This window comes from Triturus cristatus, chromosome 5_1 (genome assembly GCF_964204655.1).
Source record: "Triturus cristatus chromosome 5_1, aTriCri1.1, whole genome shotgun sequence".
NCBI lineage: Eukaryota > Metazoa > Chordata > Amphibia > Caudata > Salamandridae > Triturus > Triturus cristatus.
Window position 1 is genome coordinate 782,490,978 of NC_140587.1, and position 27,657 is coordinate 782,518,634.

The 27,657-nt window shown below is 50.1% G+C and overlaps 1 protein-coding gene across 2 annotated transcripts in view; it reads left to right on the forward strand.

Moving 5' to 3' along the window:
• ROCK1 (Rho associated coiled-coil containing protein kinase 1) overlaps positions 1 to 27,657 on the forward strand; it is a 1,783,501-nt gene that overhangs the window by 783,594 nt on the left and 972,250 nt on the right. For both annotated transcript variants that reach the window (XM_085605798.1, XM_085605799.1), the window contains exon 15: positions 20,267 to 20,358. In XM_085605798.1, the coding sequence (XP_085461924.1) occupies positions 20,267 to 20,358 (92 nt within the window). The remainder of the gene's footprint in view (positions 1 to 20,266; positions 20,359 to 27,657) is intronic.

The window sequence follows — 27,657 nt, forward strand, 5'->3', positions numbered from 1 at the left end:
CAACTTCGAGGATGCCTCAGAAGCTGCGCTGGAAGCTACTCGCCAATTTTCCCAGGTAGCCGGTCCCACGTCTCTTGTTGCCTCCACGGATCTCAGCTTGGCTGTGGCTGTGGATGTGGATCAGGGTTGGAGAAGTCTGGAGGTCAAGGCGCTGGTCTGGCTCTGCAGTCGGTTCCTCGTAGAACTTGGGCAAAGCAAACGGCCGGTTGCTCGTTGGTGCCTGTTTGCACAGGGTGGCCACTCCTTGGCCACAAGGGAGATTCTTCAGTCTTCTTGTCGTCGAATGTCGAAGGTCCAGAGTTTCGTGTCTAGTTTCAGTTCAGGATAATCCCAAGTCCTAGGGACTCAGCTCCCACTCTTATACTAATCTGGGGGGCTGGGTTACCTGCTAGGTCCCTCCTATGGGTGGGACCAGGGAGGGGGGTGGTTACACCCCCTTCCCTTTGTCCAGTTTCGCGCCAGGACTGGGGCTGGAGTGCCCCAGCACCGGTTTGAACCGGACTATGCATGGGACACCTTGTGTGCCCCAGGCAGTGTCTAGTTTCTTTCACCCCTCCCTGCCCCAATACACTAAGCCCTGTCTAGGGTGGTGCTAGCACCTCCCAAGGCAGGAAACCTATTGTCCAAGCCTCCTTCGCTGGAAGGACTCCCAGCAGCAGGAGGTCAGACTTGTGTCTGTGGCAGCAGCATCCATTTTGTGATGCTGGGGCTCTGGTTAACTTTAACCGGGTAGTAGGACTTCAACATGTCTTCTCCCTCTAGAAGGGGGGAATACTATCCTCATCGCCAGAAATGGTGTGGGGGTAGTATTCCACAGTGTTAGACACCTTACACAACATGTTTTGATAAAGCCAAACCATAGTTACCATAACCGCGAGGATTATAAGGCACTTTAAGAGTATATGGTAGGCGATATCATAGAACAGCTATAAGGACATGGGTCCGAAAGCTGCAGACAGGCTCAGCTCATGCTAGAGCACCATCTCACATGTTACCAAGCACTCTGCCTTCAGCATTCTTAAGACCTGCCATAGGAGTGGCTGAAAGGCTACCCATGTGTCTATATATAAGGTAGGTATAGGGATACTATACCTAAGCAAGGGGTGATTACACAACCTTGCCCCAGCTGAGTGATCAGCCAGTTGTGTCATGATGGGAGGCCAGCCAGGGGTGGCATAATACATGCTGCAGCCCCTGGTAGGCCTAGGGTACACCCATGCCCTGGGTACCTAAGGTACACTGTACAGGGCCCTATAAGGTGATCCTTTCCAATTGGGTTATGTACCTAAAGTACATAGTATGAATTTAGAGAGAGAACAGCTGGGCTGTGGGTCTGATTAGCAGGCCCACAGCCACATCTAAGTCGAAAACCAGTGAAGCAAAAGCAAAAAGTGGGGGTGACTATAGGAAGCAGACCCTACTCGCCTTCAGTTAGGTCAGCTGTTCTTTGAGGAGACCCGGAGGTCAGGCCCAAAGAGATGACATAATAATGGGTAATTTGCCTGGCGAGGTGGGTAGGTTGCAAAAGACTTTGATGAGGATACCCCTGGAAAAGAACGAGGATTACAGGTAAGTAACTTATCCTTCTTGTCCAGGGGATCCTCATCAATAGTCATAAGCACTGAATCGAATAGCAAGACCTTCCTTTACTCCTGCGGGCAAATGTTAATAAACTGTAGCAGGTGAATTCAGCACTGAAATAATTTTCTCAAGGAGTGTCTGCTCTAGTTTTCGAGTCGAGACAATGTCTCGTGAACGTATGTAGAGACTTCCAAGTGGCTGCTTTGCAGATCTCCGCAATCTGTACACTGTGCAGAAAAACCACCTTTGCTGCCTTTCCCCTAGTGGAGTGAGCTTTGGGAGAAGACAAGGGGGGCTTATTTGCCAATTGGTAAGCCAGCTTGATACATGACACTATCCATCTGGAGATGGAACGCTTATGGGCTGGGAAACCTGTTCTGATGAAACCATAGTTTACGAAAAAGTAATCAGACTTCCTAATAGCCTTAGACTTGTCTAGATAGAATCTTAGAACTCTCTTTAGGTCCTCGGTGCCGCACTGGGTGCTGTTTATTCCTCCCTTGCCCCGGTTCCAGGACCATTTTGTTCCGACCTGGGATCCGCATTGGGAGACGGCGCCGGTCCGACCCCGGCCGGTGGCGTTCCCAACGCCGTTCGTCCCTTCTCCGGCTTTGCCGCCGCGACCGGCTCCCTCTACGCCAGAGGTGGACGACGACTGGAAAGGGTCCGAGGACCCTCTTGCCCGGCAATGTGAGCAGGATTGGGTGGACGACTTGGAGGAGGTGGGCGACCTCGATGTCTCGTCGGACCCAGGGTTCGCCTCTCCCCTGCTTACGATGGAGGAAGGTGCCTCCTACACGATGGTCCTCCGTCGGGCGGCTGAGGTCCTCAATCTTGACCTCTCCACTGTGGGCCTCAAGATCAACCTCGCCGAGGTGCTCCAGACGGCGTCGACCTCGTCAGAGCCGTTACTTCCCTTCAATGACGCCCTTACTGACGTACTCTTGGGCACTTGGTCAAGGCCGGCCATGGGGGGCCCCGGTGGATAAGAACGTCGCCAGGTGCCACCGGCCGGCACCCGGTGACCCCGCTTTTTTGACGACTCACCCTACGCCTGAAAGCCTGGTCATTCAGGCTTCGACATCAGAGTGCTTTTCCTATGGCCCTGCCGGATAAGGACTCTAAGCGGTTGGATCAGTTTGGGAAGCAGTTGTTCTCTTCGGCCAGCTTGGGTCTGCGGTCGGTGAACACCGCCTGCCTGTTGGGCCGCTACTCCCACGCGGCATGGGATGCTGTTGCTCAAGTGTTGCCTCAATGTCTTGAAGTGCAGACTGTCCTTTCTCAGGCAATTGCCGAGGGTAAGGATCCGGCTAAGTTCGCCATTCGGTGTGGGTTGGACACTGCTGACTCATTGGGCAGGGCGATTTGTACAACTGTGGCGTTGTGGCGTCACGCTTGATTGCGTTCGACTGGGTTCTCGCCCGATGTCCAGAGCTCGCTCATGGACATGCCTTTCGATGGCACCCGCCTGTATTGCGACAAGGCTGACAGTGCTCTGGAGCACTTTAAGGATATGCGGGCTACGGCCTTTCTACCAAGATATCAGCCTTTCCGGGTTTTCGTTCCTTTCGAGGCCACAGTAGAGGCATGGTGAGCAAAAGAATGACGGATTTAACCCAGATCTCTTGATTGGGGGTGAATGTTTTAATTTTTCTGCATTCTGTCCATCAACTGTGTCTTTTTTTTTTTGCGCCCTAAGCGCGCCAGGTATTCCCAGACGTGGGTCCTGGGCTCACTGTGCCACTGCAATCAAGCTATCCTGGCTGAAGAGGGGTGAAACCCCGAAACCAGTCCTAGGATGCTTGTTTCCGGTCCAGGGAGGACCTGGCTTGGCAGTTAGGGCTGGACTGTTCCCATGAGGCACAGGGTCAAGACTGATTTGCATATGGCCAGGTCTAAACTGGGGTGGCATGGTGAGCAAAAGAATGATGGATTTAACCCAGATCTCTTGACTGGGGGTGAATGTTTTGATTTGTTCTGCATTCCGTCCATCAACTGTGTGTCTTTTGCTTTCGCGCCCGTCCCCTAAGCCTGGGCAGACTCAGCCCCAGCGTGGCCGCGGTAGTGGTTTCCGCAGGGGCGGGTCGGGGAACCAGCGTGCGGGTCCGTCCACCTCCGTCCACCTCCACCCCTGCTGCTTCTGCCTCCAAACCTTCCTAAACTGAGCTTCGGGGAGCACCCAACGCCGGTGGGTGGCACGATCTACCACCACCCTCACTGGCGCAACATTACATCAGACAGATGGGTGCTGTAGATCATCTGTCATGGGTACTCCCTCCCCTTTCAGTCCTCCTCTCTTGCCATGCCACCTCGGTGCCACTGCATGTCGGGGGATCATTTAACTCTTCTCCTTGCAATAAAGTTGTAAGACTTCAACAATCATTATTATATTGATATAGATGATGTATCATCGTAAATCCATCCGATTCCACTGTAAATACGGGAAGATCTTAAACAATGGGTAATGTACCCACAATTTAAATGGTAATGCATATCAATTCATAAAGACACTGCCCGAGATGATATATCGAGTTAATAGTGAGGGTAATGTACCCTTATTTGGAACAAATCCCCAATCATTATCATTTAATGAATACCTACTTGATGCAACTCTTTTATAATCGATGTATGGAAACAGGTGATCAGTGTTAGTGGTAAAAAAATGGTGGCCAGGGTCAGGGCGACACCACGCGACTCCGCCTAGGCGTCGTCTGCATACGTGACGACAGCGAGGTCACATAAGCCCCAAACTGGCGCGCCTACGCCAGTATTTTCCATTTCCGCGTGCAACGCAGATCCGGTCTTGCTACGGGCCTGTTTCGCGCCCTATTTTTCTTCATCATTGTCCTTCTCTTGGTGGAACAGTGTGCGAATGCCTTCGGGCTTCAAAGCTTGCAAGTCGTGTGGGCGTCTTATGTCGGCAACGGACCCTCATCGCATTTGTATGTGGTGTTTGGGGAAGGATCACGGCACCACGATCGGCAGACGGCTTCAGATACGGCCGTGGTCGTCGTACTCGCCCTTCCCTGATGTCGCTCACCGGTGGGTGTCGCAGTTTGTTCCCGGGGGCCAGGTTTCAGCCTGCCGGGGGCGTGGACTCTCCGCGGGTGATGCGGTCCGCGTGTCCTCCTACCCACCGTTTCCCGGTGATGGAGCGTCGAGAGTCCAGATGGAGACATACGCGACGGCTTTGCAGGCCTTGCTGGCGTCTCCTCCACCTCCTTCCCCTCCTGTGGCGTTAGCGGTTCCCATGCCTTGCGCGGGGCCTTGCGCGGCGTCGCTGATTGCTTCGGCCCCGGCGCTGACTGGGTCGGATCCAGGCTTGGAGGATGTGGTGCTGTTGGGGTGCGGCTCCTCTGGGGTCCCTCCTTCACACCACGGCATCTCTGCCTCAACGCAAACTCCTGCGGGAGTCCCTGTGGTGTAGCATGAGGTCGCCGGGGCTCGGGTCGCATCCCCGAGCCCGTCTCGGTCCCTTGACAAGGTATCTAAGGCCGAGGTGACGCCGCTACGGCGCCGGCAGCTGCTGGACCGGGCGGCGCCACAGGGTTCGGTGAACTCTCCTCGTCCCGCTTCGGGTCGAGGTTGGGCGCGAACCCCTCGCCCTCCTCTGGGACTTTCTCATCCTTCCACACAGGCGGCTGTCTCGTTGGAGGGCGAGTCGCAGGTTGGGTCAGCCCTGGCGGCGCCGCATGGCTCGCCGGACCACCTCTGTCGTATACTGGGCCGAGGCTGGCGGAGGGCTTCATGTCACTCCCCTGGTCCTTCTCGTCCCTCCACGCAGGCGGCTGCCTCGCCGGAGGTCAAGTCGGCGCCAGTCCGACACCGCCCCCTGTCTTCTGCGACTCTGGCCTCGCTCAGATCCCCGGCGCAGTGTAACTTCGAGGAGCCCTATCCAGCATCTCCTTCGGTACAGGCTGGCATTACCGTTCTGCCTAAGGCGGCGGACTCTACGGCTCCTGACAGGCGTCGAGTTGCGGATTCGTCTTCAGACGCTCCCTCTTCTCCGTAGGCTGCCTGCGTATTGGTGTCGTCCTCCCCGGAGACTGGCCGCTGAGTGGTGTCTTTTTCACCGGTATTGTCGAAGGGTGGCTCCCCGCCATTTGTGGCCGCGGTGTTTGCCGGAGGAGCGGCAGGTCCCCCATTCCTAGGCTCCTCCTACCTTCCAGGTCTGGCCCCTGCCCGTTCCGCTTGGCTTGGGGGACGGCCGCCTTAGTCTGCAGCTGTCGCCTACAGAGGAGGTGCTTTCTCCGCCGCGGGGCCCTACAGAGGTGGGTGGGGCCTTTGCTCACGCGGTGTCCACGGCGGTGGATATTCTGCACATGGGTGACCTGATTGCTCATTTTCCGATGGATCATCTCTTGGAGGTTCTCCACCAGGGCTCTGGTGGGAGGGAGATCTTACTTACCTTTGAGGGTTCGCTCCTTTCGTCCCTGATGGGGGCTTGTGGGCGTCCTGCCTTAGGGGATCCGGTGCCTCAGCACCTTCTACATCGGCACCTTCTGGCGCCGCGTGACCCTGCGTGTCTCTCCCTCCACCCCTCTGCTGCCAGTCGTCTTTTGCGGACTGCCTTTCCTTCCCTGCCGCCGCTGTTGACTCCGACCTCCCGGGAGGCCCGCTGGCTGGACTCTTGGGGGCGCAACATGTTTGCCTCGACCAGCGCGACCCTCGGGCCCTGAACACCTTGTGTGTCCTGGCTATGGCCTCCTCTTGTCTGTGGGACTCGGTTGAGTCTTTGGGGTCCGCAGCTTCTCAGGAGACTGTTCAGGTGGACTTACGGCATCATGCGTAGGATGGCCGGGAGCTAGCGGCGTTTATCCTTTACTCCGCTCTGGATATCTCGGAGGTGCTGGGCCGGGCCGGTCCATGGCTTCCTCAGTCGCTCTCTGTCGCCATGCTTTGCTTCGGGACGGCGTCTTCCCCCAAAATATTCGGGAATGGCTCATTGATCCGTTAGCGCCGCTCTGTTTGTCCTGTTGCCTTCCATCTAGTGTGGCTTAGCTTTCTTTTCCCTCGTTTCCTTGGGCCTTCTGGGCTCTCCCCTAGCTTTGGAGGGAAGATTATTGCCTTGAAGGGGTGTGGGGTACTTCGGCCTCTCTGGCCTGGCCCTTGGTTCCTCTATCGTGAGTGTGAAGGCCCCCCTTTTTTTTTCTTCATCCCCATCCCTCTGGGGTCGGGGGTGTTCTGCTTCTGGGGGGCTCCTCTTGCCTGGGAGGGGCCGGGTTATTGCCCAGTCCGCAGGTCTGGTCCCCTGTGTGACCCTTTGTCCTGTTATGACTGGGGGGGGTCCTTTCGCAGACCCTCCTTCCCCGTGGGTATTGCTAGGGTATCTATTCTACGTGACGGAATCTGCAGCTAGTAGTCTCTATCAGATGTACGAGTTACTTACCTTCGGTAACGATGTATCTGGTAGAGACGATTCTAGCTGCAGATTCCTTCACGGCCCGCTCTTGCTTCCCGTTCTGTGAGGTGGAGGGCTGTGTTTCTTGTGAGTGCATTCCTTTGCTCTTGGCGGGTTGCTCCGTCTTGTTGCTGTTCCTTCCTCCCCTTGGTTCTCTGGAGGATGGGGTTATGATGCTCCTGTGCCCCGCTACTCTGGCTGCTCCAGGTTGGGGGGTGGTTTAACCTTCAATCTCGGCCCTCCCTCCCCTCCCTTCCTCTTGCTGCTGGGGGTCCCTGCCCCTCTGCCGTCCTCTGTCTGGGGGTCACCTGGCAATGCCCTGCCCTTATTCCTTGGAGGATGGTTGCACTCTGTGCTGGGGTGGCTTGCAGGGCTGTCTGTTCTGGGGCTGGCTCCTCTTTCCTATTTCCGGGTGGGGGTTGTAGGCCTGCTACAGGTGTCCTGCCTTTACATGTGTTCCCTGTCTCTGGGGGAGGGGGGAGAAGGTGGTTACATGCTGGTAGGGTGGCTGCTCGGGGCTCTGCTCTGTTCTTTATACCGCCCCTGCCTTTGGAAGCTGCAGTGTTGTACCGCTCCTTATGGTGTCGCTTGTCTCCATTCTTTTTTTCTACTCTTTCACACACTGTTCCCCTGCTCCCACAGTTTGCCTAGTGGCTCCACGTTGCAGTGCGGAAAATTTCTCCGAAGAAATCTGCCGTAAGGCGCGCCGAGGTGGGGCTTATGTGACCTCGCTGACGTCACGTATACGGACGACACCTAGGCGGAGTCGCGTGGTGTCACCCCGCGTGCAGGGATGCTGTGGCAAAAAGTTTCCGGATCCAGTCTCATGCCTGGGGATAATTCTACGGGAAGGAATCTGTGGCTAGAATCCTCTCCACCAGATACATAGTTACCTAAGGTAAGTAACTCATACTTTAAATGAGACAAACTATACAGGTAGCCAGTATGGTTTTGGAGTTGTGAATGACTATGGTCAACTCTGCTTCCAAAGAGGGCTAATGACATCCTAAGGTGCTCCAATCAAGAATAGTATGTACATATTGGATTCGATGGAAGCAATTCAAAAACCAAAGGACGTGGCAATTATAAAATGTCATGCTCATAAGCATTTGGTCATATTGGGAAACATGTATGCTTACCAAATGGTGAGGTATTCTGACTTGCAAGAAGGGATAGTGATTAAAGAAAATGAAGATGAAAATTCTGTGAACGATAAGATTATTCAGTGTTGTTCCAACAATGTGAACTGTTTCTTTATAGACTCATTACAATCTTCCCTAAGTGTGTTAAGAGATCTCCAGGAAGATGCTCCTGAGAATGAAAAGTTGAAGCTTTTTATGTAAATAAAGATCAAAAGTATATTCCATCCGATTCAGTGTTACAGCACATGCGTAAATATATGCATATCCAGACTCATGCAGGGAGCCTAATCAGGCTATTCAAAGAAGTATTGGGAAAGTACCGGATTTCGACATGTTGCTGAGGATGAATGTGAACGTTGTTTAGTTTGGAATCTAAACAATCAAGATAAAACGACGGTTACCGTTATGAATCACATTTGCAAATTAGAGGGCCCATTTACGAGATTGCAAGCAGACTTTATTGAAATGCTACTTTGCAAGGGCCCTCAATACATCTTTTTAGTAGTCTGTTTGTTTTCTAAGTGGGTTGAGGCATTTCCCACTAGGAGAGCAGATAGCCTTTCAGTAGCCAAATTGTTGTTGAGGGTGTTGATACCATGATTTGGCCTCCCGACGTCTGTTGAAACTGATCGTGGCACGCATTTTCAGTATGAAGTGCCACAGATTTTATGTTTAGCTTTTGAGATCAAGGGAACCTTACACTGCAATTATCCACTACAATCCTCTGGTGTGGTGGATAGAACACATGGTACCATCAAGAACGAGCTGGTAAAGGTCTGTGCCTCAGCAGGTCTAAAATGGCCTGATGAACTTCCGCTTGTGTTGGTGAATATGTGAAGTACTCCAAACAGGAAGACAGGTTTATCTCCGCATGAAACGACCATGGATAGAGCAAAGAGACTTGTACATGCACTTTTGTATTCTGGATCTTTGCAAAGATCTGGCTGATGTGGTTAAATTAGTCTTTAACCAAGTGGATGCAGTTCCAGAAGAGTACAGGGATACATCATGTCACCATCAAATGCAGGGGACTGGATTTTTATTCGTAAAAATGTCCATACGGGGTGTTTGGTTGCAAGGAGAAGTGGCCTTTACCAAGTTATCCTGACTATCAAGTGAGCAGGAGTGCCTCAGTTCATCTACGCTCATCACACAGATTTCGAGCAGTGGAAGAGGCAGAAGCTGATGATCAAGTGGACACAGACTTTTGAACAAAGTTTAAGTGACAGTCCAGGCCAAGTTAGAGCAGACAAAAAAAAATCCTGAAGAGAATACAAGATTAAAGTGAGAGATGAAATTCTGAGAGAAACCGAGAACTGAAGATGTGTCTCTGAAAAAATAGGGGCTGAAGAAATCCCAGGAATAGAACTTGCAAGCAAAAAAGTTGTGAACCAGAGTTAGAGACAAGAAAGTAGTCAGCCTGATATACTGCGAGTGAAACATTGACCGGTAAAAGATCAGGCAGAAGGAGAGTTCCTAATCAGAAGTATGCTTCACCAGAGTGTGTGTATATAGCAACAGTGTCTGAAGAAAGTACTGATGAAGATATTTTCAATTGAATAAGTTTCATAATATATTTTAGAGTGAATCCGATCTGGAGACGGGCTAGGAAGAACCATCTTCAGGGTGAAAAAAGACTTTGAAATGCAAAGGTTTGATGAGAATGACAATATTGGTCAAAATTATACTCCAAGACTAAGGAACAAAAAGATGATGATCACACACTGACTTTTTTGATGAACTTGATTTTGATTTGTTTTCTTTCCTTTTACAAGAACTGAAGTAAATACAAATTTATATTAGACTGAAGAAATAATTTTTGTAAAATCTTATGGATGATGTTATGAACTTTAATATTGGTAATATTAGTTGACCTGTTGTGCTTACTGACTCCTGTGGGAAATGTTTCAAAGTATATAACTAGTGTTGCTGCAATTAGAATTAACCATAAGGATTTAGGACAAGGGATGCCAGTAAATGAAAAGCATTTAGTTAGTGCCTATAGAGATGATGTATAATCAAGAATGATCAGAGAATGTTGAGTGTTTACTTCTGGATGGGTTGGCAAAGGAGACGCTTGGTGTCCTAACTGCAATTTCCCAAAAGCGAGCATTTCCCATGTATTGGTTGTCTATCCAGGTAATACATCCCCTTGTCATACTTGGCTTGCACCTATTTGCAGGCTATTAGGAGTACATAACCCACCAGGAAGCCCTCTATATTTTTAGATCGGATCTCTGCCAAGTAATAGCCACTTCCATCAGCAAATTCCTGGGTGCTATGTGAATGCTTCGTAGCAAAGCTCTTTGCCTCCATGTTACTTATTTCTATCTAAGTGTACTGTTACTTTGCAAAATTTTTTATTGTTGTTTTGTTAATAGCCTTATATTATGGTACCTTCTCTTATTATAACCAATTGTGTACACATTTTAGACAACTAATGAATTTAATCACAAATTAATGTATTTTTCTCTGTTACATACAGTATTTGTAATGATGTATGTACTTTTATCTCTTGACTCGTCCCATTGGTGAATTTCTTAAGTGTGTTTTATTTATTATATGTATTTTAAGTTGTCTGTACTTTTATGGCCCTGGTGGCCGAAATGAAGTGATCTGAACTGAATTGAGAAAGGTATAAAAGTGGAAAGAACTTTAGAATGGCAAGAGTAAGGTTTGGAAATAAGTAAGGAAGAATAATCTGGTTTTCGGGTGTACATCCAAAATTGAGGCTGGAGCGAGAAAGGAAAGGTGAAATCTGTACGATAAGGTGTCATCCTATGGAAAGAGGTAGAGCGGAATTTGTTAAAAATACATGTGGCAAAAAATATGAAGTTAGTGTGGATTTTGTTTAACCAGGGGAGAGCCTTTCATGAGAGGAATTTATTATGTTTGCGGGAAGACTGCTTATTTTGATCTGCCAAAGAATTGGCTGGGTTTGTTCTAGTTATCTTTAGTATTTGCTAGGATCTAACATGTACAAAAATTGAAGGAGAAGCGCAATTTGAGAAGAATAAAGACACGTTTTGGACATATTGGAGACTATTAGTCCTCCTATGCGAATAGCTGTGAATAATGTAAAGATTAGATGTTTGTCTAGGGTTGTGGCTAGACCTGTCATGTATACAGAATTTTCTTTAAAGCTGGTGAAAATTTGCAGTTGCGGCATGCACTGTCCCCTAGTCTGGAGGGTCTGACATCTCTCCCTGAGTTTAGTCTGTTGGAAGCGAGAATTTTTATGGGGGATCTGGAGACCAAAAAGATCTCCAGGATCTATCAGGCCCTAATGATCCATTGCTCTACGAAGCTCCAGAAGTTGCGGGGAGATTGGGAGTCTGACGTAGGTGCCCTAGATGAGGAAGACTGGAGGGAGGCCCTGGCGGCTCCGAGGGAAGCGGCTATAGCGATGCGCCTGCGCCTCATACAATTTAAATATCTGCATAGGGTTTATTTTACCCGGGTTTGATTGCTGCTCCGGTCTGCCTCAGGTGTGGTCAGGAGGAAGGAACATTTATCCATACTATTTGGCACTGCCCTGCGCTGGACCAGTTCTGGAGGGGGGTAACTACCTGTCTGTCCGAGGTGCTGGGGTGGGCGATCCCGCGCATGCCACAATTTGCATTACTGCATGTCATGGAGGGCATTGGGGGCAACATATATAAGCGGCACCTGCTACGGCTGGACCTTACACTAGCAAAGCGGGACATCGCTAGAGCGTGGAAGGCGCCTAGAGCTCCATCGGTAACCGCATGGAAAAACGGCCTAGACTTCTGTATGGGTCTGGAACAGCCCATATTTGTAGCCCGGGAATGTCCATGTAAGTACTATAAAATATGGAAAAGATGGGCGGATTACCGGGGGCTGTGGCTGGAGCACCCAGTAGAAGAAGAGGATCATTTATGAGGATGACTAGGGAGACTGGTCAGGCTGGGGGGGCGGCAGGCAGGGGGGAAAGACAGGGGGATCCATCTTATCAAAATATGACGTGGCTGTGGGACCTTAACCCCTTGTGTGCCCATGACGAGCTGGACTCGTCATGGAGCACAGTCGCGCCGTCATGAGGCATTCCCTGGGGAATCCCTCTGGTGCGGGCACCAGAGGGATTCCCTTTTACTGCAAATAGCCTCCCCCCCCCCCCCCCCCCCCCCTTCACTGTAATGACGATCGGCGCGCACGTCGCGCCGACGTCATTACATTGAAAGTGAAAGTGAAATGAGCCAAGAGGCTCATTTCAGGGTTCACTTTGTATGTGCTCAGGGGGCTATCTCAGCCCCCTGAGCACGTAGAAAGACGGGAGAGGTATCGTTGGAAAGGGGAGAGTCTCCCCTTTCCAATGGTACCCCTCCCCAGTGGATCCCTGCTTGGGGATCGCCACAGGAGGGCGATCCCCAAGCAGTGATCCACCCACTAGACACCAGGGAGGGGGGAGCGGCCCCTTGGGCAAGGGCCTTTGCTTCCCCCAAATAATTTGGGCATTATTTAGTCTTTTTGCCCCCCCTGGGGGGCAGATGGGGGCTGTAGCCCCCAATCTGCCCCCCGGGGGGGGGGCAAAAAGCCCACTAGACACCAGGGAATTTTCCAAAAAATAAAAATGGCCCATGCCCCCACCCCACCATCCAATAATCAGTCTTTCTGCCCCCCCCTTTCTGCCAATGCCCCAGATGGCAAAAAGACCACTAGACACCAGGGAATTGTAAAAAAAAAAATAGGCCACTGGGCTCTGGATTTTTTTTAGCAATGTGCATACCTGTGGATTTTGGGCCCTAGCGCAGTTGGCACGTAGGCAAACCTAGCAAACCTGTACATTCTTTAAAACTAGACACCAAGGGGAATCCTGGATGGGGTGACTTCACTGGCTCTAACCAGGTTCTGTTACCCAGAATCCATTGCAAACCTAAAAATGTGTCCAAAATAACACATTTTCCTCACATTTCTGTGGTGGAAAGTTCTGAAATCTGCGTGGGTCCACAAAATTCCACCCACCCTGCGTTCCCCAAAGTCTTCAGAGAAAAATGGTACCTCACTTGCGTGGGTAGGCCTAGTGCCCGCGTCAGGCAAGGGCCCAAAACCTATTGAGACATCAAAATTACCTATCACAAAACAACCTGGTTTTGCAAAGGGGGTCCTATGAGTTTTTGGCCCCGGGCTTGGCGGCCACCTAGGGAAACCTACCAAACCCACACATTTCTGAAAACTAGACACCCGGGGGATTCCAGGGAGGTATGGCTTGCGTGGATCCCCCAACGTTTCCTTACCCAGAATGCCCTGCAAACCTCAAATTTAGTTGACAAAATCACCTGTCGCGGGTACTTGTGCCTCCCACACGAGTGAGGCACCGTTTTTATCGGGAGACCCGGGGGAACTCTGGGTGGTAGGAAATTTGTGTCAGCCCGGTGATGCCACAACTTTCCCACACAAAAATGTGTGAAAAAGGTGATTTTTTTCAGCTAAACTTGAGGTTTGCAGGGCATTCTGGGTAAGGAAACGTTGGGGGATCCACGCAAGCCATACCTCCATGGAATCCCCCGGGTGTCTCGTTTTCAGAAATGTGTGGGTTTGGTAGGTTTCCCTAGGTGCCGGCAGAGCTAGGATTTAAAAACTACAGATAGGCACTTTGCCAAAAAAGGTTCATTTTTCACTGCGAAATTGAGGAGTGTCCACTATGCGTTTTGCGCCGTTTCCTGTCGCGGGCACTAGGCCGACCCACACAAGTGAGGTACCATTTTTAGGTCTCGGCTAGCGTAGGCTGCGCTTGCGCAGTCTCGCTCGCGAGATTTAATGACCTGGAGAAGAGGGGTTTGAACCCGCCCCTCTTCTCCCCTCTTCTCCATTGGCTGGCCTCTTGAATGCTGGCCAACCATTGGAGAAGAGGTTTGTCTCTCCGAACAAGCCCCGTCCTTTTTGGATTCGGGGGCGTTTTTTTTGCTACTTTTCTAATTTTCGCAGCCCGGCCCTTTTTTCGCTGGTGGACGTGTTTGTTTTGGGTTTTTTTGCATCCGAAGGTTCGGCCATTTCGTGCGCGACTGGGAACGGAGCAGGAAGAACAACATGTGAAGTCTGAAGGTTTAAATTGCAAATTTATGAGAGGTAATCCTGAACGGTGGGTCAACATTGGAGGGACAAAACTTCTAAGGATGTTTGATTCATCTTAAGGTTATCATTTTAAGAGTCGGGGCGTGGCTAAGATGGCGGTGAGAGCGGTCGCGCTGTGCTGAGCTCCGCTCTGTGCCCGCCGCATTTATCCTGCTAACATCGTGCCTTTCAGTAGCAGCCCCTTTATTTTGGCACCGGAGGTTCCCCAGTGACACCTCCCAATCGCGTCAAAGCTGCCGAGGTCTGGGGAAGCCTAAGAGCTGTGCTCCGCCTGAGTGGGGCTCAGAACGGAGATGTGCTGCCTCGCTGCCGAGGTCTGGGGAAGCCTAAGAGCTGTGCTCCGCCTGAGTGGGGCTCAGAACGGAGATGTGCTGCCTCGCTACCGGCGGACATCCTCGTCTACTCACGGGTCCCTGGGGTCCATAAATACTGCCCTAATTACGGTGGCACGGGGTGTCCTGAAGGAGGGGGGATACAGGCATGGGCAGTGGGCGCTTTAACCTCTTCTGTAGCGCCATTATCAAGCATGGCCCCCACTAGCTGCACAGCTCGAGACGACGCAGAGGCTGCAAGTAAGAGTATTATGCTTTTCATATAACGCGCAGCTTGAACTCCGGCGCCTTAAGGCACTTTCGCTCTAATGTCTATGGAATATGATGAAATAAGGGTGGCAGCGGTCAGCGCCCTGCGTGAATGTGCAAACTCCTCCCACTGTCAAAGGCCCCCTAAGGTCTCTGTTTGTGCATGTGCGCTATGATTCGCACCCAGTCTGTGCCCAGGCCGTTCACACTCTGCCCGTGTGCTCTCAGGCACGGCTTGCTGTCCACGCAGCCCAAATATTTCACCTGTTTTCCTAGCGCCTCTCTTGCTCTCCACGAGGTTTCTCCAAGCTCCTCCCACTGTTCATGCACCAAAGCCCCTCATGTTGTCTGTTCTCGTGGGCCAGGCTTCTCGCAGTGTCCTTGTTAATTTGTGCTGCGCTGTTGTGTTCTCAGTGTTGAAACTGGGCTCACCACCCGGCACACCCACTCACCGCTACCAACCCGTCTGACCCTGTTTATTTACGTCCGGTATCTGCTCAATCTGAGAGTGCTCAGAAGCCGCGTATACGCCTTATTCAGATGTGCTTGTAAATTGCTTGTAATCCATTTGCTATGTTGCTCTCACTGAATAACGGAATTGCTGTAGCCAGGGCTTTAAGTGGGATGGAAAAATGGGGGGGCGCTTAAAGGGGCGTGGCAAATATAATTAAGGGCGTGGCTTAAACACGTAAATTAAAAATCTGTGCTTAGCATAGTATGCCGCCCGGCTTGTATTTTGCTGTTTCTGTCATTTTATCCAGATATATGATACAACAAGTAGCATCAGACCTACAACAAGTAAGGACTATTGGCTTTGTCAGTGGTTTAGTTGCACAAGATAAATAAGCAGCAACTATGGCTTATTATATGTAATATTGAAAAAGCTTCCACTTTAAGCCCTGGCGACAACACGACGATGTTGCTGCTCCTGAGTTTCAAGAGAAGGGAAATCTTTAAAGGATACAACGCTAAAGCCAATTTCTCCACTAGAGAGAAGTGAGCACGCACATCAATGTGCCTGCTGAGACACAAAACGGACAAAAAACTGACCGCTGGTGCTAGGGCACAAAACAGAGCCCGATAGAGACCCGTTTCGAGGCCCCATTTAAAAAAACTGCCGATGCTCTTCACTGGTGAGACCCGGCCCTCTTAAAGCCCTGGCTGTAGCGTATATGTGTGTGGGAGGCTCTGTGTGTGTGTGGGAGGTTGTGTGTGTGTGGGAGGCTCTGTGTGGGGGTAACTGTGTGTAGAATGCTCTATGTGAGTGGTGGGGGTAAGTCTGTATGTAGGTTGCTTTATGAGTGGCTCTGTGTGTGTAGGTGGCTCTGTGTGTGTAGGTGGCTCTGTGTGTGTAGGTGGCTCTGTGTGGGTGGCTCTGTATGTGTGGGTGGCTCTGTGTGTGTGGCTCTGTGTGTGGGTGCAAATGCAATAGGTCTAGCATTGGAGAGTGATTAAGCTATTGACATTGTAAATAACAATGCCGTTTCTTTAAATGTTTTAAAAACAAAAACATACAAGAATGTCATGAGCAATGCCAACAGCTCTAACTTTAACAATGCCGAGACCATTGCATTGTAAATGCTTGTTATCGGAAGACTTTGGGGAACACGGGGTGGGTGGAAATTTGTGGATCCACGCAGATTCCAGAACTTTCCACCACAGAAATGTGGGGAAAATGTGTTTTTTTTGGCAATATTTTAGGTTTGCAAGGGATTCTGGGTAGCAGAACCTGGTGGGAGGCAGTCAAGTCATCCCATCCTGGATTCCCCTGGGGGTCTAGTTTTCAAAAATGTATAGGTTTGCTAGGTTTCCCTAGGTGCCGGCAGAGCTATGGTTAACAAACTACAGCTAGGCACTTTGCCAAAAAAGGGTCACTTTTCACAGCGAAATTGAGGTGCTTCCACGTTGCGTTTTGCGCCGTTTCCTGTCACGGGCACTAGGCCGACCCACACAAGTGAGGTACCATTTTTCTCGGAAGACTTTGGGAACGTGGGGTGGGTGGAAATTTGTGGATCCACGCAGATTCCAGAACTTTCCAACAGAGAAATGTGGGGGAAATGCGTTTTTTTGGCAATTTTTTAGGTTTGCAAGGGATTCTGGGTAAGAGAACCTAGTGGGAGGCAGTCAAGTCATCCCATCCTGGATTCCCCTGGCTGTCTAATTTTCAAAAATGTATAGGTTTGCTAGGTTTCCCTAGGTGCCGGCAGAGCTAGGGTTAAAAAACCACAGCTCGGCACTTTGCTAAAAAAGGGTAATTTTGCATTGTGAAAATGTGGTGTGTTCACGTTGGGTTTTGAGCCATTTCCTGTCGTGGGCACTATGCCTACCCCTAGAAGTGAGGTACCATTTTTATCGGGAGACTTAGGGTAATTCAGATTTGTAAAGGAACTGTTATTACCTATTGACTTTCGATGCATTTCTGCCTTCCAAATGAAAGACATTGTGTAAAAAAGAAGTCATTCTAAAAAATGACTGATAATTCTCATGCTAGTATGAGTATTCCCAAATTCGGAAATGTGCAAATAGCTACTGTTTCTAAACTCTATATTTTGTTCCCATTTCAGAAATACATAGGTGTCTTTCATACCGATTTTTCCATGTACACATTTTTACAGAATAATTACTATATACCCGGTACATAATAAAAAACCATTGCAAGTTGCTGCACAGTTTTTGGCTGTGGGTTCGTCGGGTTCTTGGTGAACCTACAAGTCCTATATATCCCCACAACCAGTAATGTCCAGCAGCCTGTTTTTCCCATTTTCCCCCCATAAAACTAAATTTTGCTGTATTTTGGCTCATTTCTGTGACCCCTCAAGGGGAATCCACAAACCCTGAGTACCTTCAGAATCCCCATGATGTTGGAAGAAAAGGACGCAAATTTGGCGTGGATACCTGGTCAAAAAGTTACAGGGGCCTCAGCGCGCACTACCCCAAATAGCCAAAAAAGGGCGTGGCACAGGAAGGGAAAAGGCCTGGCAGCGAAGGGCTTAAGGCTGTGGTGGGGAATATATGGACATGGTGCGACGCAGGGGACGGGGTGGGGGGAGTTGGGGCGGGGTTGTTATTGTTCAGGATATAATTCTGTGGCATTACTGGATGGCAAGCGTACAAATAGTTTGCTATAGTGATATGTTGCAATGTGAGTTTGTTGACGACCCTGATATTCAGGCTGCTGTAACATCTGTGCAATCGACAAATAAAACATGTTTTAAAAAAAAAAAAAGCTTGTGAATATTGAGATTTTGGCATTTAGAGCAATGGTGATGCAAAATCGGCGAAAGAAAGTGGAGTTTTTAAGGTAAGATTTTTTTTTTTTTTTTTTTTCTTTTTTTAATCTTAACCAAACACTGTCACAGCTTGCAAATGGTCCAAGGCAAATATCATGATAGTCAATCATACATTACATATAGTACCATATTCTCATATACAGATTACTTTACAGTGAACATTGAAATATTAGGGTGTTGACTCTCCCAGGGACGGCTGTGCCGACCATGCTGGTGGTTCACAGATATTGCCTCTTGTCGTTCCAGTTGTTAAGGTAATTGGGGCAAAGAAATGTTGTACGTATGTCCCTTATTATAGTGGAGCGAAAGACTAATCGATTACTAACATAACTAAACTGACATATGAGTTTACGTCATTAGAAGAAGCTGTAGGATATTGGATAAAGGTGATGGAGAGCTACTTTAGGAAAGTAGGTGAGTGGCTAAGTAGTGTTGGTAATGGAGTTCTACAACATTTTCTAACACCATTAATTATTATAGTGTTGATTTGTGCGATTTCTTTGTTCTTATTAAAACTAATGAAGTGTACAATGAAAAGATATAGTAATAAAAGAGGAGAGATACAAGGTGATACAAAATCCAGTAAAAGAAAGAGATTAGAGGACTGTTCTGAGCTAGATGATTGAGACTGAATATACCAACAAATAAAGCAGATGGCGGAGAATGTTTCACTAACTAAGAAGACGATGTCTTCAAAAAGCGAATGGCTAATAAAATTATTAATGTTCTTTTTTTAGTTATTAAAATCTGAGGGGACAGCTGTTGCAGTTTTTATATTTTGAATAAGAAAAATGTGCCAATATTGTGTGAAAATATTTTCTTTTAATTTGTGTTTTTAGTGATATGTAGAGTAGTAGTTGATGAACAAATGATGTTGCACGTGGAATGAGTTTAACAGGTCACTTAGAAGTGTCAATAATGTTATGAATATCCATGCCACATTTTCGTGTGAGACACCATTGTTTTTAATTTGGATGTATATTCTGGTGGTCTGTTTAACTTGGTTCTGCTCATTCCCCTCCCAATCAGAGTCCCGCTGCAAACCATCTATCCCTCCTTTCCGCGGGACATCAATGAATTAGCAATGTACAACGTTGTTAGAAAGCATGCATTGTGAATGTAGCTTCCATTGTTTACCCAATGTATCATTTTCAAGGGCTTCCGCTGCAGTGTAGTGTAGATGTGCCAATTCTATGAGCCATTGTTTCATCTTGTGTTGATCATCTCCAGAGGGCAGTTGCTGATTGAGCAGAAGGAAGATTTCTGTTACCTGAAGAAATGGTTTAGTACTAAAGTTTTAGAATATTACGCTGTTTCTGATTTGCCAATGCGACCCTACCCATGATCATACTATGCTTTGTTTGCAGAATATATTAATAGAAAGTGTGATTTGTGTATAAAAACTCTTGGTATTTAAGAGCTTGGGTTCTTTATTTTGGGTTTTTGGATTTTACAGCTGTTGTTCTGACTGATGTTGCTGGGAGACTTTATTTTCTATGTCCATTTGACCTTGAGTCTTTTTTGGGATGCGTCAGTACTCTTTATGAGTTTGACACTTAGAATTCATGCTTAGATTCTTCTGAGCAAGGGATTAATGAGTTAAATGATGTTGCATTTTGTACAATTATGTAATTGAGCCTTAATTATATTTTAGGAATTTTTCCCTGTATCACAGTTTAACTATTTTGCAATTAAATTCACTTTTTGCCCGTTTTTCAGATCTGGAACTCAGTCTTTTGCACTTCCAATGTTCTATTCTGTGTAGCTCTGCTAAATTATGCTTTCCTGTTGTAGTCTCTAACCACTAGTACAACTGGAGCCAGCTTGAGCTGAATTATTTTGGTAAAAAGCAGAGTGATGAAAAATGGGGGTTCAGGTAAATTGTTAGGGTTCAGCTCCTACATTTGGGGGAGGAAGAACAAGAGTTAGGACTATCTAGAGCCTTAATTTTAGACCAACAAGCCTGATTTCTGACTATGATCAAAATTTGAAATACCAACTTGATTTGCTGTGATGTTTAATTGGAAATTAAACCATGAAAACTTGTATTTTCTATGTTACCAATAAAAAAAAGAATGTAGTCCATTGTTGAACTGATAATCGAGCAAGTATTTGTATGCTTGATATGTATGTGTAAACTATGGTTTCCACCTCTGAAGTTTATGTTCCTGTTTGCAGTTTCGACATTAAAAGAACAATTAGAGGACTTCAAAAAAAAGAGTCAGAATTCACAAATTACAAATGAGAAGATAAGTCATTTGCAAAAGCAAGTAAGTCATTCATGTTAATCTTATGTTAATAAATGTTGGGCTACATTTTCCTTTAAAAGGTTTCAAATATGTTATGGTAACTATTTGATATATCAACGACACCTTAGTTATTTTAACATGGCAGTAGTTTACAAAAGAACATATCACTGAGGAAAATCATGTGGAAATGCTTTGTAACAGATAGAGAAAGTGACACTCAACAAATATGATACATTTAGCTGCGTTTATGTTGTCTGAGTTTAGATTTTATTTCTCTTGTGACATTTATGTGTGCACAGAAATGCTTATGGGTATTTAAAGGCAAGTACAAGTCTGACCTTCAAATGTCCATTTGCTAAGGCAGAATGATTTAGCATAATGTTTGATCACTTTTTTAACTTTAGAATTTTTCATAAATTTGAACAATTAGCTAGACTGCAGAAGGATAATAAATATGAGTGCCGATATACTTAGGGCTTATCCTGATCCTAATTATTCAGGCAGAAGAAGAGGTGTAGAATGAACAGGTTAAAAACACCAGGGACTAGCAGCGGTATGTTGGAGATAAGTCTATTCCCACAGATAGCAGGCACACTAGTCCAACGCAACAAACCACCCCTCAACATCATCTGAAGCTATGAATCCCTAACTTTGATACTTTTACTCTGCACATGCATTTCTGGCTTTTATTTATAATGTTGACATTTTCATTTATGTCATATCTCTGTTTCCCTTATTTATCATTGTTTTTTAAAGCTTTTAAATTAGAAATGTTCCTGCATTTCTTGGTCTTTTTCAAGACACTTGCCTTGTGTGGCCTCAGAATTCCCACTGTTCATGCAGGTTTCAAAGTTTTGAAGTGGCCAGTTAAACTTACACAGCTAACACCTAATAACAGTAACATCAATTACTATGAGATGCACAGTCACATAGTAAGTTTCGACTGATCAGGAAAGTGTATTGGTGGAGTAAGCAGCAAGAATAGTAATGGTGTAATGACCAATATCTGATAGAGACTACTAGCCGCAGATTCCTTAACGTAGAATTATCCCCAGGTGTGAGACTGGATCCGGAAAACTTTCTTTGCCCCAGCATCTCTGCGCGCCGGGGGCCGTTCCACGCGGCTCCGCCCTGACGTCGTCCGCGGGCGTGACCTCCGAGAGGTCTCATAAGCCCCACCCCGGCGCGCTGACATCAGTTTCCTTCTTTTCTGCGTGCAACGTGTCTCCGGATCGTGTCCCTGTCCTGTTTTCAGGCCTTGTTTTCACGTTTTTGCATGTGTGGACGGTGTGTGAATGCCTTCGGGCTTTAAAGCGTGCTCGTCTTGCGCGTGTCAATTGTCGGTGACGGACCCTCATCCTATTTGTATATGGTGTTTGGGCGAGCACCATGATTCCACGGACTGCGACGCTTGCCAGCATCTAAAGCCTAAGTCCCGGCGGGAGGGCCGGACGAAGCTCCTCTCTGCCCGGTTGTCCAGGTCTGGGTCATCCCCGCGTCCGTCTCCCGCGTAAGGGTCCAAGAATCGCCGCTTCCGATTTTGGCATCGCCCATCACCGAGGCCCCTAGGGCGTCGCTCGCCCATCAGGAAGTCTCTTAGCTTGTCTCCTAGGCCTGGTCCCCGCTCTGCAGAGGGCGCGGGTTCTCTGCGGGACATGCAGCCTCATTCGTCACCACCCTACAAGCTGTTTCCTGGCGCCGGGGCGACTAGGGCCCAAATGGAGTCCTATGCTGCGGCTCTGTAGGCTTCCTTGGTCCCTCCTCTTCCTGGGACGCCCGCGGATCCCTTGCCATGTGTGGGGCCTTCCGCGGTGTCAGGCTCTGGAGATGTGGTGTCGTCGGGGTGAAGCCCTATGGGGTTCCTCTCTTCGGCCCACGGTGCCTCTGCCTCGCCGCAAACCCCCGAGGGGGTCCCTGTGGTGTCGCAGGAGGTTGCCGGGACTCGCGGCTCGCCCCCTGCTCCAGAGTCCTCCTCGGTCTTCTGGGCAGGCGGCGGCCTTGCCAGAAGCCGAGCTAACGCCGCTCAGGTGACGATGGCTGTCGACCCTGGCGGCGCCGCGGGTGCTAGCTAGGGGTCGGGGCGTGTGCCCGGGTCCCTCTCGTCTCTCCACGCAGGCGGCTGCTTCGTCGGAGGTCGAGTTGGTGCCTTTTCGGCGCCGTACTTTCGCTGCCCCGGAGCCGGCCCCGCCCCATTCTCCTAGGGTGCAAGTGGTGGACGAGGTCGTCCCGGCTTCCCCTCTGGCGACGCATCGTCGACTTGTCCCTGGAGGTTTGTCAACTTTTTGTCTCTTCTTCCCCGAAGACGGGCCGCTGCGTTGTGGCTTTTCCCCCAGCGTAGTGGCTTTTTCCCCGGCGTCTTCCGGGGGGGGGTTCCTTAGCGTCCCCGCGACCACAGCCTTCCCCAGAGGCACCTCAGGTCCCCCACTCGTCCGTCAATCTTCCACCATTACGGGGCTGGCCCTTTCTTCCTCCAGCTGGATTCGGGGATGGCCGGCGCCCACGGAGGAATTGCTTTCCCCCCCACGTCGCCCTACGGAGGTGTGTGCGGCCTTTGCACGGGCCATTTCCACGGCCGCTGGAATTTTGCACATGGACGACCCTGCCACCCCATTTCCTACGGACCATTTGCTGCAGGTTCTCCATCAGGGCTCGGGTGGACGGGAGCTGTTTCTTCCCTTTGAAGCTTCGCTTCAGAATTCTCTTATGGGGGCCTGGGGGCGTCCTGCCGCGGGGGATCCGGTGCCCCAGTCGCTCCTCCACCCCCACTGTCCAGCGCCGCACGACCCAGTCTGCCTTTCTTTCCACCCTTCTACTCCGGGCCCTCTTCTGCAAACTGCTTTTCCTTCCTTACCTTTGGTGTTGTTTACCCCGTCACGGTAGGCCCGATGGTTAGATTCCTGGGGGCGGAACCTCTTCGCTTCTTCTAGCGCTGCTTTGCGAGCGCTCAACAAGCTTTGTGTGTTGGCCAGGGCTACTTCCAGCTTGTGGGATTCCGCTGAGTCCCTTCTGCCTTCCCGGAAGGTGTTCATGCTGATCTGCGACGCCATGTGACGGATGGCCGGGAGCTGGTCGCGTTTATTCTTCGTTCCTCCCTGGATGTTTCTGATGCTCTCGGCCGCACAATGGCGAGTTCAGTAGCTCTCTGTCGCATGCTTGGCTGAGGGATAGCGTTTTCCCTGAGAATGTGAGGGAGCGTCTCGTTGACCTGCCCTTTGACGGGTTACTTTTATGGAACACCTTTGCGGATGATGCCATTCAGCTGCTCCTTGCGGGTCTCCGTCCTCCTCCTCCTCCTCCCCCTCCGTAACTTTGGTTTGCGTTCCTTAAATTAACCCCTTTGTACTGTTGGCTGCTGGTACAGCCCCTTTGGATTTTGTGGTTCTTAGGTTGTCTAAGAGTCTTTGTCACTAGCACAAAGAATATATAAATTGTATATAATTGCAGTACCTCCAGCTATGAATTGTATTATTGTGATGAATTTTAACTCTTCTTTGTAAATAACTTGTATTCTTTTTTTATGAACTGTGCGTTTGTCAAAATGACATTTCAGATTTAATTGTTTTTTATTATATGTTTGTTTGTCTGCTTTTATGAGTAAATCTAGAATAAAGCACTTTTTGAATTGAATTGAATTGAATTGGTTCTTAGGTTGTGGTCCACCCATATGTGTCCTCAAGTTGGGCCTTCGGTGTGTTTTTTGATTGGCTGATTGTCAAGCCGTCTGTGGTTCTATCTGCAGGTCCTTTTTGTTATGTCCTCTGCTGTGGGATTTTTTCCCTAAGAGGTGTTCCCTTGTTTTCTTGATAGGTATCATACCCTACCTTTATGTTCTGGTCCTCTGCTGCGGGTTTTTCCCTAAGAGGTGTTCCCATGTTTTAGTGGGACATATTATACCTTATGTGGGGTACTTGTAGCTATTGAATAGCTCTGTCTTGCGCTGGGGAGGTATGGTTGCCCCTTTTTCGCGTTCCCTGCCTTCTTGGCATCACTGTATACCGCTGGTGCGTTCTCTTGTATCTTGTCCGGGCACGGCTTGCGCTGCTCCGGGTTCCGCCATTCTCGGTGTTCACTTCATTGCTTGACAGTTTGACATACTGTCTATGGTGTCGTGTTGTGGCGTTTCCACCTTCCTGTCCGGCGATTCGGCCTGGTCCTCTGTCTGGTGCTCAGGGGGGATGGGTTTCTCCTGGCTTTCCTGTGTTTGGTTGACGGCTTGGTCCATCCTCCGTGTCTTCCCCTGTTTCTCTTATGGCTGGTTCCATTTCTCTTCTTGGGTGGGTGTGTGTCTATTGTACTATCCTCCTTTGGTGCTTGTTCTGCATTTCCTGGCCTCTGCCCTCTGCTTGTGCCTGGCTTGTTCTTGGTGCGCTGCTCCATGGTGCTGTCTGTTGTCAGCTGTGCATGCCTGCTTGTGTTGACCCACCGCCGTAGCCCTTGTTGTGCTACCTTGTGTCCCTGCCTCTTGTTCTGCTGGGGCTTTGCGCACCTGTGCCTTTCTTCTTATGCCTGCGTTCCTTGGCTGTGAAGCAGTTCCTTCCTTGCCTGCTTCCTTGCGACTGATGCCTGTTCGGCTGTCCACTGTCGCTGTGTGTTTTCCTACGACAGGCTCTGCCTCCGGTTGTACCTCTTCTTCCTGGAGTTAAGGTTGTTCTTTCCTCCTGGGTGCTCCTCTGCGGCTGTCCGTCCCTACGAGGGTTTGTGGCCATTCTACCTTGCATGGGCTTGGGGACTCCTGGTCTTCCCTTCGCCTTTCTGGGGCCCTGTGTTTCTTCCTACTGGGGAGGTTCTCTCGCAGGACCTCCTCCCCTTTGGGTATGGCTTGGGTATCTAGTCTACGTTAAGGAATCTGCGGCTAGTAGTCTCTTTCAGATGTACAAGTTACTTACCATCTGAAAGAAAGACGTTAGTTAGATTTCTTACCTTAGAATATCCCCAGGCGTCAGGCTGGATCCGGAAAGATTTTTCGTCAGCAGTACCCCTGCGCGTCGTTAGGCGTCGTCTGCGGCTCCGCGTCCGTCGCCGGTGTCGTAATCGGAATGACGTCGTCGGAGTACTAAGACGCCGCCCTCGCGCGCTGATGTCAGTTCTTCTTTTTTCCGCTCCAGCAAGCGCAGATCCGGGAAGAGCGTACCCTTAGTCATTCTTTGACTAACTTTTTTGACATTTTTGTCTGTCTTTTTCGAGTCGACTTCGACTCCTTGTGCCGATAGGGATGCCCGGGTTCAAGCCGTGTGACGTCTGTCATTGACTGATGTCGGTTGCCAACTCCCACCATTGGTGTCTCTACTGTCTTGGGGCCGACCACGATGACAAGTCGTGCCCCGACTGCCGGGCCTTGACGTCGAAAGCTAGGCGGGAGCGGTCCCGCAAGCTCCTCGAGATCCAGCAGTCGGCTGTGCGCCGCTCGAGGTCCCGGTCGAGGAGGAGTTCGAGGGACCGGTCGCGGAACGCAGCCATCACCGCTCGTCGGGATACTTGCACTCAGGTAAGTCGAGGCATAGCAAAAAGAAGTCAAAGAAGCGGCATCACTCTTCTAACTCCTCTCGCCGGTCGCACAACTCGGCAGAGGGTTCGGGTGGCACCTCCCGTACGGCTCCGCCGGAGCCGCAGGAGTGGCATCCGGCCCCACACCCTCCAGTCCCTGGGCTTCATGCGACTCCAGGCGAGATTCGAGACTTCCTCGTGGCCATGAGGACTCCCTTCCCGCCGTCGAGGCCTGCCGGCGCGCCTCCAGGCCCCGCAGTTCCGACTGGGGGTCCTAGCGAGCCGGCGGCTTCGGCCCCGGCGCCGTCGTCGACTTCGGTCCCGACGCCGCAGGCCCCCGTGGGATCCAGGCCTGGATCCCAGCCGACACTGGTTGACCTTTTGACTCCTCCGCCGGTGCCGACCCCCACGGTCCGGGTCCAACGTCGGAGCGGTGCCACTCGGCGCTGTCTCCGGCGTCGATAGGTGGTGAATTCACCTATGACCCGGCTCCGTCATTTCTGCCTGTTTATCAGGACACGGATGAAGGGGAGGACTGGGAGGGGTCTGAGGACCCTCTGGCCCAGCAGTGCCAGTTAAGTCAGGACTGGGCAGATGAGCTGGGGGACGCCAGTGATCTAGACACTTCGCCTGACACTGGTTTCATCTCTCCTCCTTCCGTGGCTACGGAGGAGGGTGCTACTTACGCTGTGGTGCTGCACAGGGCGACCCAGGCCTTGCGCCTGGAGCTCCCTGCAGCGGCCGTGAGGACTAACCTCCTCACTGAGGTGCTTCAACCGCCAGTAAGCTCTTCAGAGCCTCTGCTGCAGTTTAATGAGGCCCTCACTGACGTTCTGATGGGCACTTGGTCCAAGCCCTCCACAGTCTCTCCTGTGGACCGAAACGTGGCCCGGCGCCACCGCCCAGCTCCGGGCGACCCCTGCTTTCTGTCCGTACACCCCACCCCTGAGAGTCTGGTTATCCAGGCCTCCACATCCCAAACCGCCTTCCCGTCCGCACAGGGAATCCAAAAGGATGGAACAGTTTGGCAAGAAACTGTTTTCCTCCCTCAGTCTTGGGTTGCGGTCCATTAATACCGCATGCCTTTTGGGCCGTTACACCCACTCTCTGTGGGATAAGGTGGCAGACGTGCTGCCCCAGTGTCCAGAGGAGGCCAGGACACAGCTCGCCCAGGCTCTTGCTGAGGGGCGGATGCAGCACAGTATTCCATTAGATGTGGACTTGACACCATGGACTCGCTGGGCAGGGCGATTGCAACAATGGTGGCGATTCGTCGTCATGCCTAGCTGAGGTCCACGTACTTTTCGGGGGATTCCAGACCACTCTCATGGACATGCCCTTTGATGGCTGTCGCATTTTTGGCGACAAAGCAGATAGCGCGCTGGAGCACTTTAAGGACTCCAGGGCTACGGCCAAGTCCTTGGGTCTGTCGGCTCAGCGCCAGCAAACTTCTGCTTTTCGCCCCTTTTGTGGCCAAGGAAGGGGTGCCCCCGCACGTTCTTCCAGCCACAGCCTGCAGAACCAGCCTCAACGCGGTCGCGGACGTGGATTCCGCCGTGGCGGAGTAGGGAGACAGAGAGCCGTTCAGTCCACATCCGCACCCGCAGCATCTGCCTCAAAGCCTTCCTAGTCCGAGCTTTCAGGCCCATTCCACGCCAGTGGGCAGCAGAGTTCGCCATCACCTGCTCCACCGGCGTACCATCACTTCGGACAGGTGGGTGCTGCAAATAGTCAGAAGGGGTACTCCCAGGTGGGTGCTGCAAATAGTCAGAAGGGGTACTCCCTCCCCTTCGAGGCGACCCCTCCAGCCATGCCACTGCAGTACCACCGCATGTC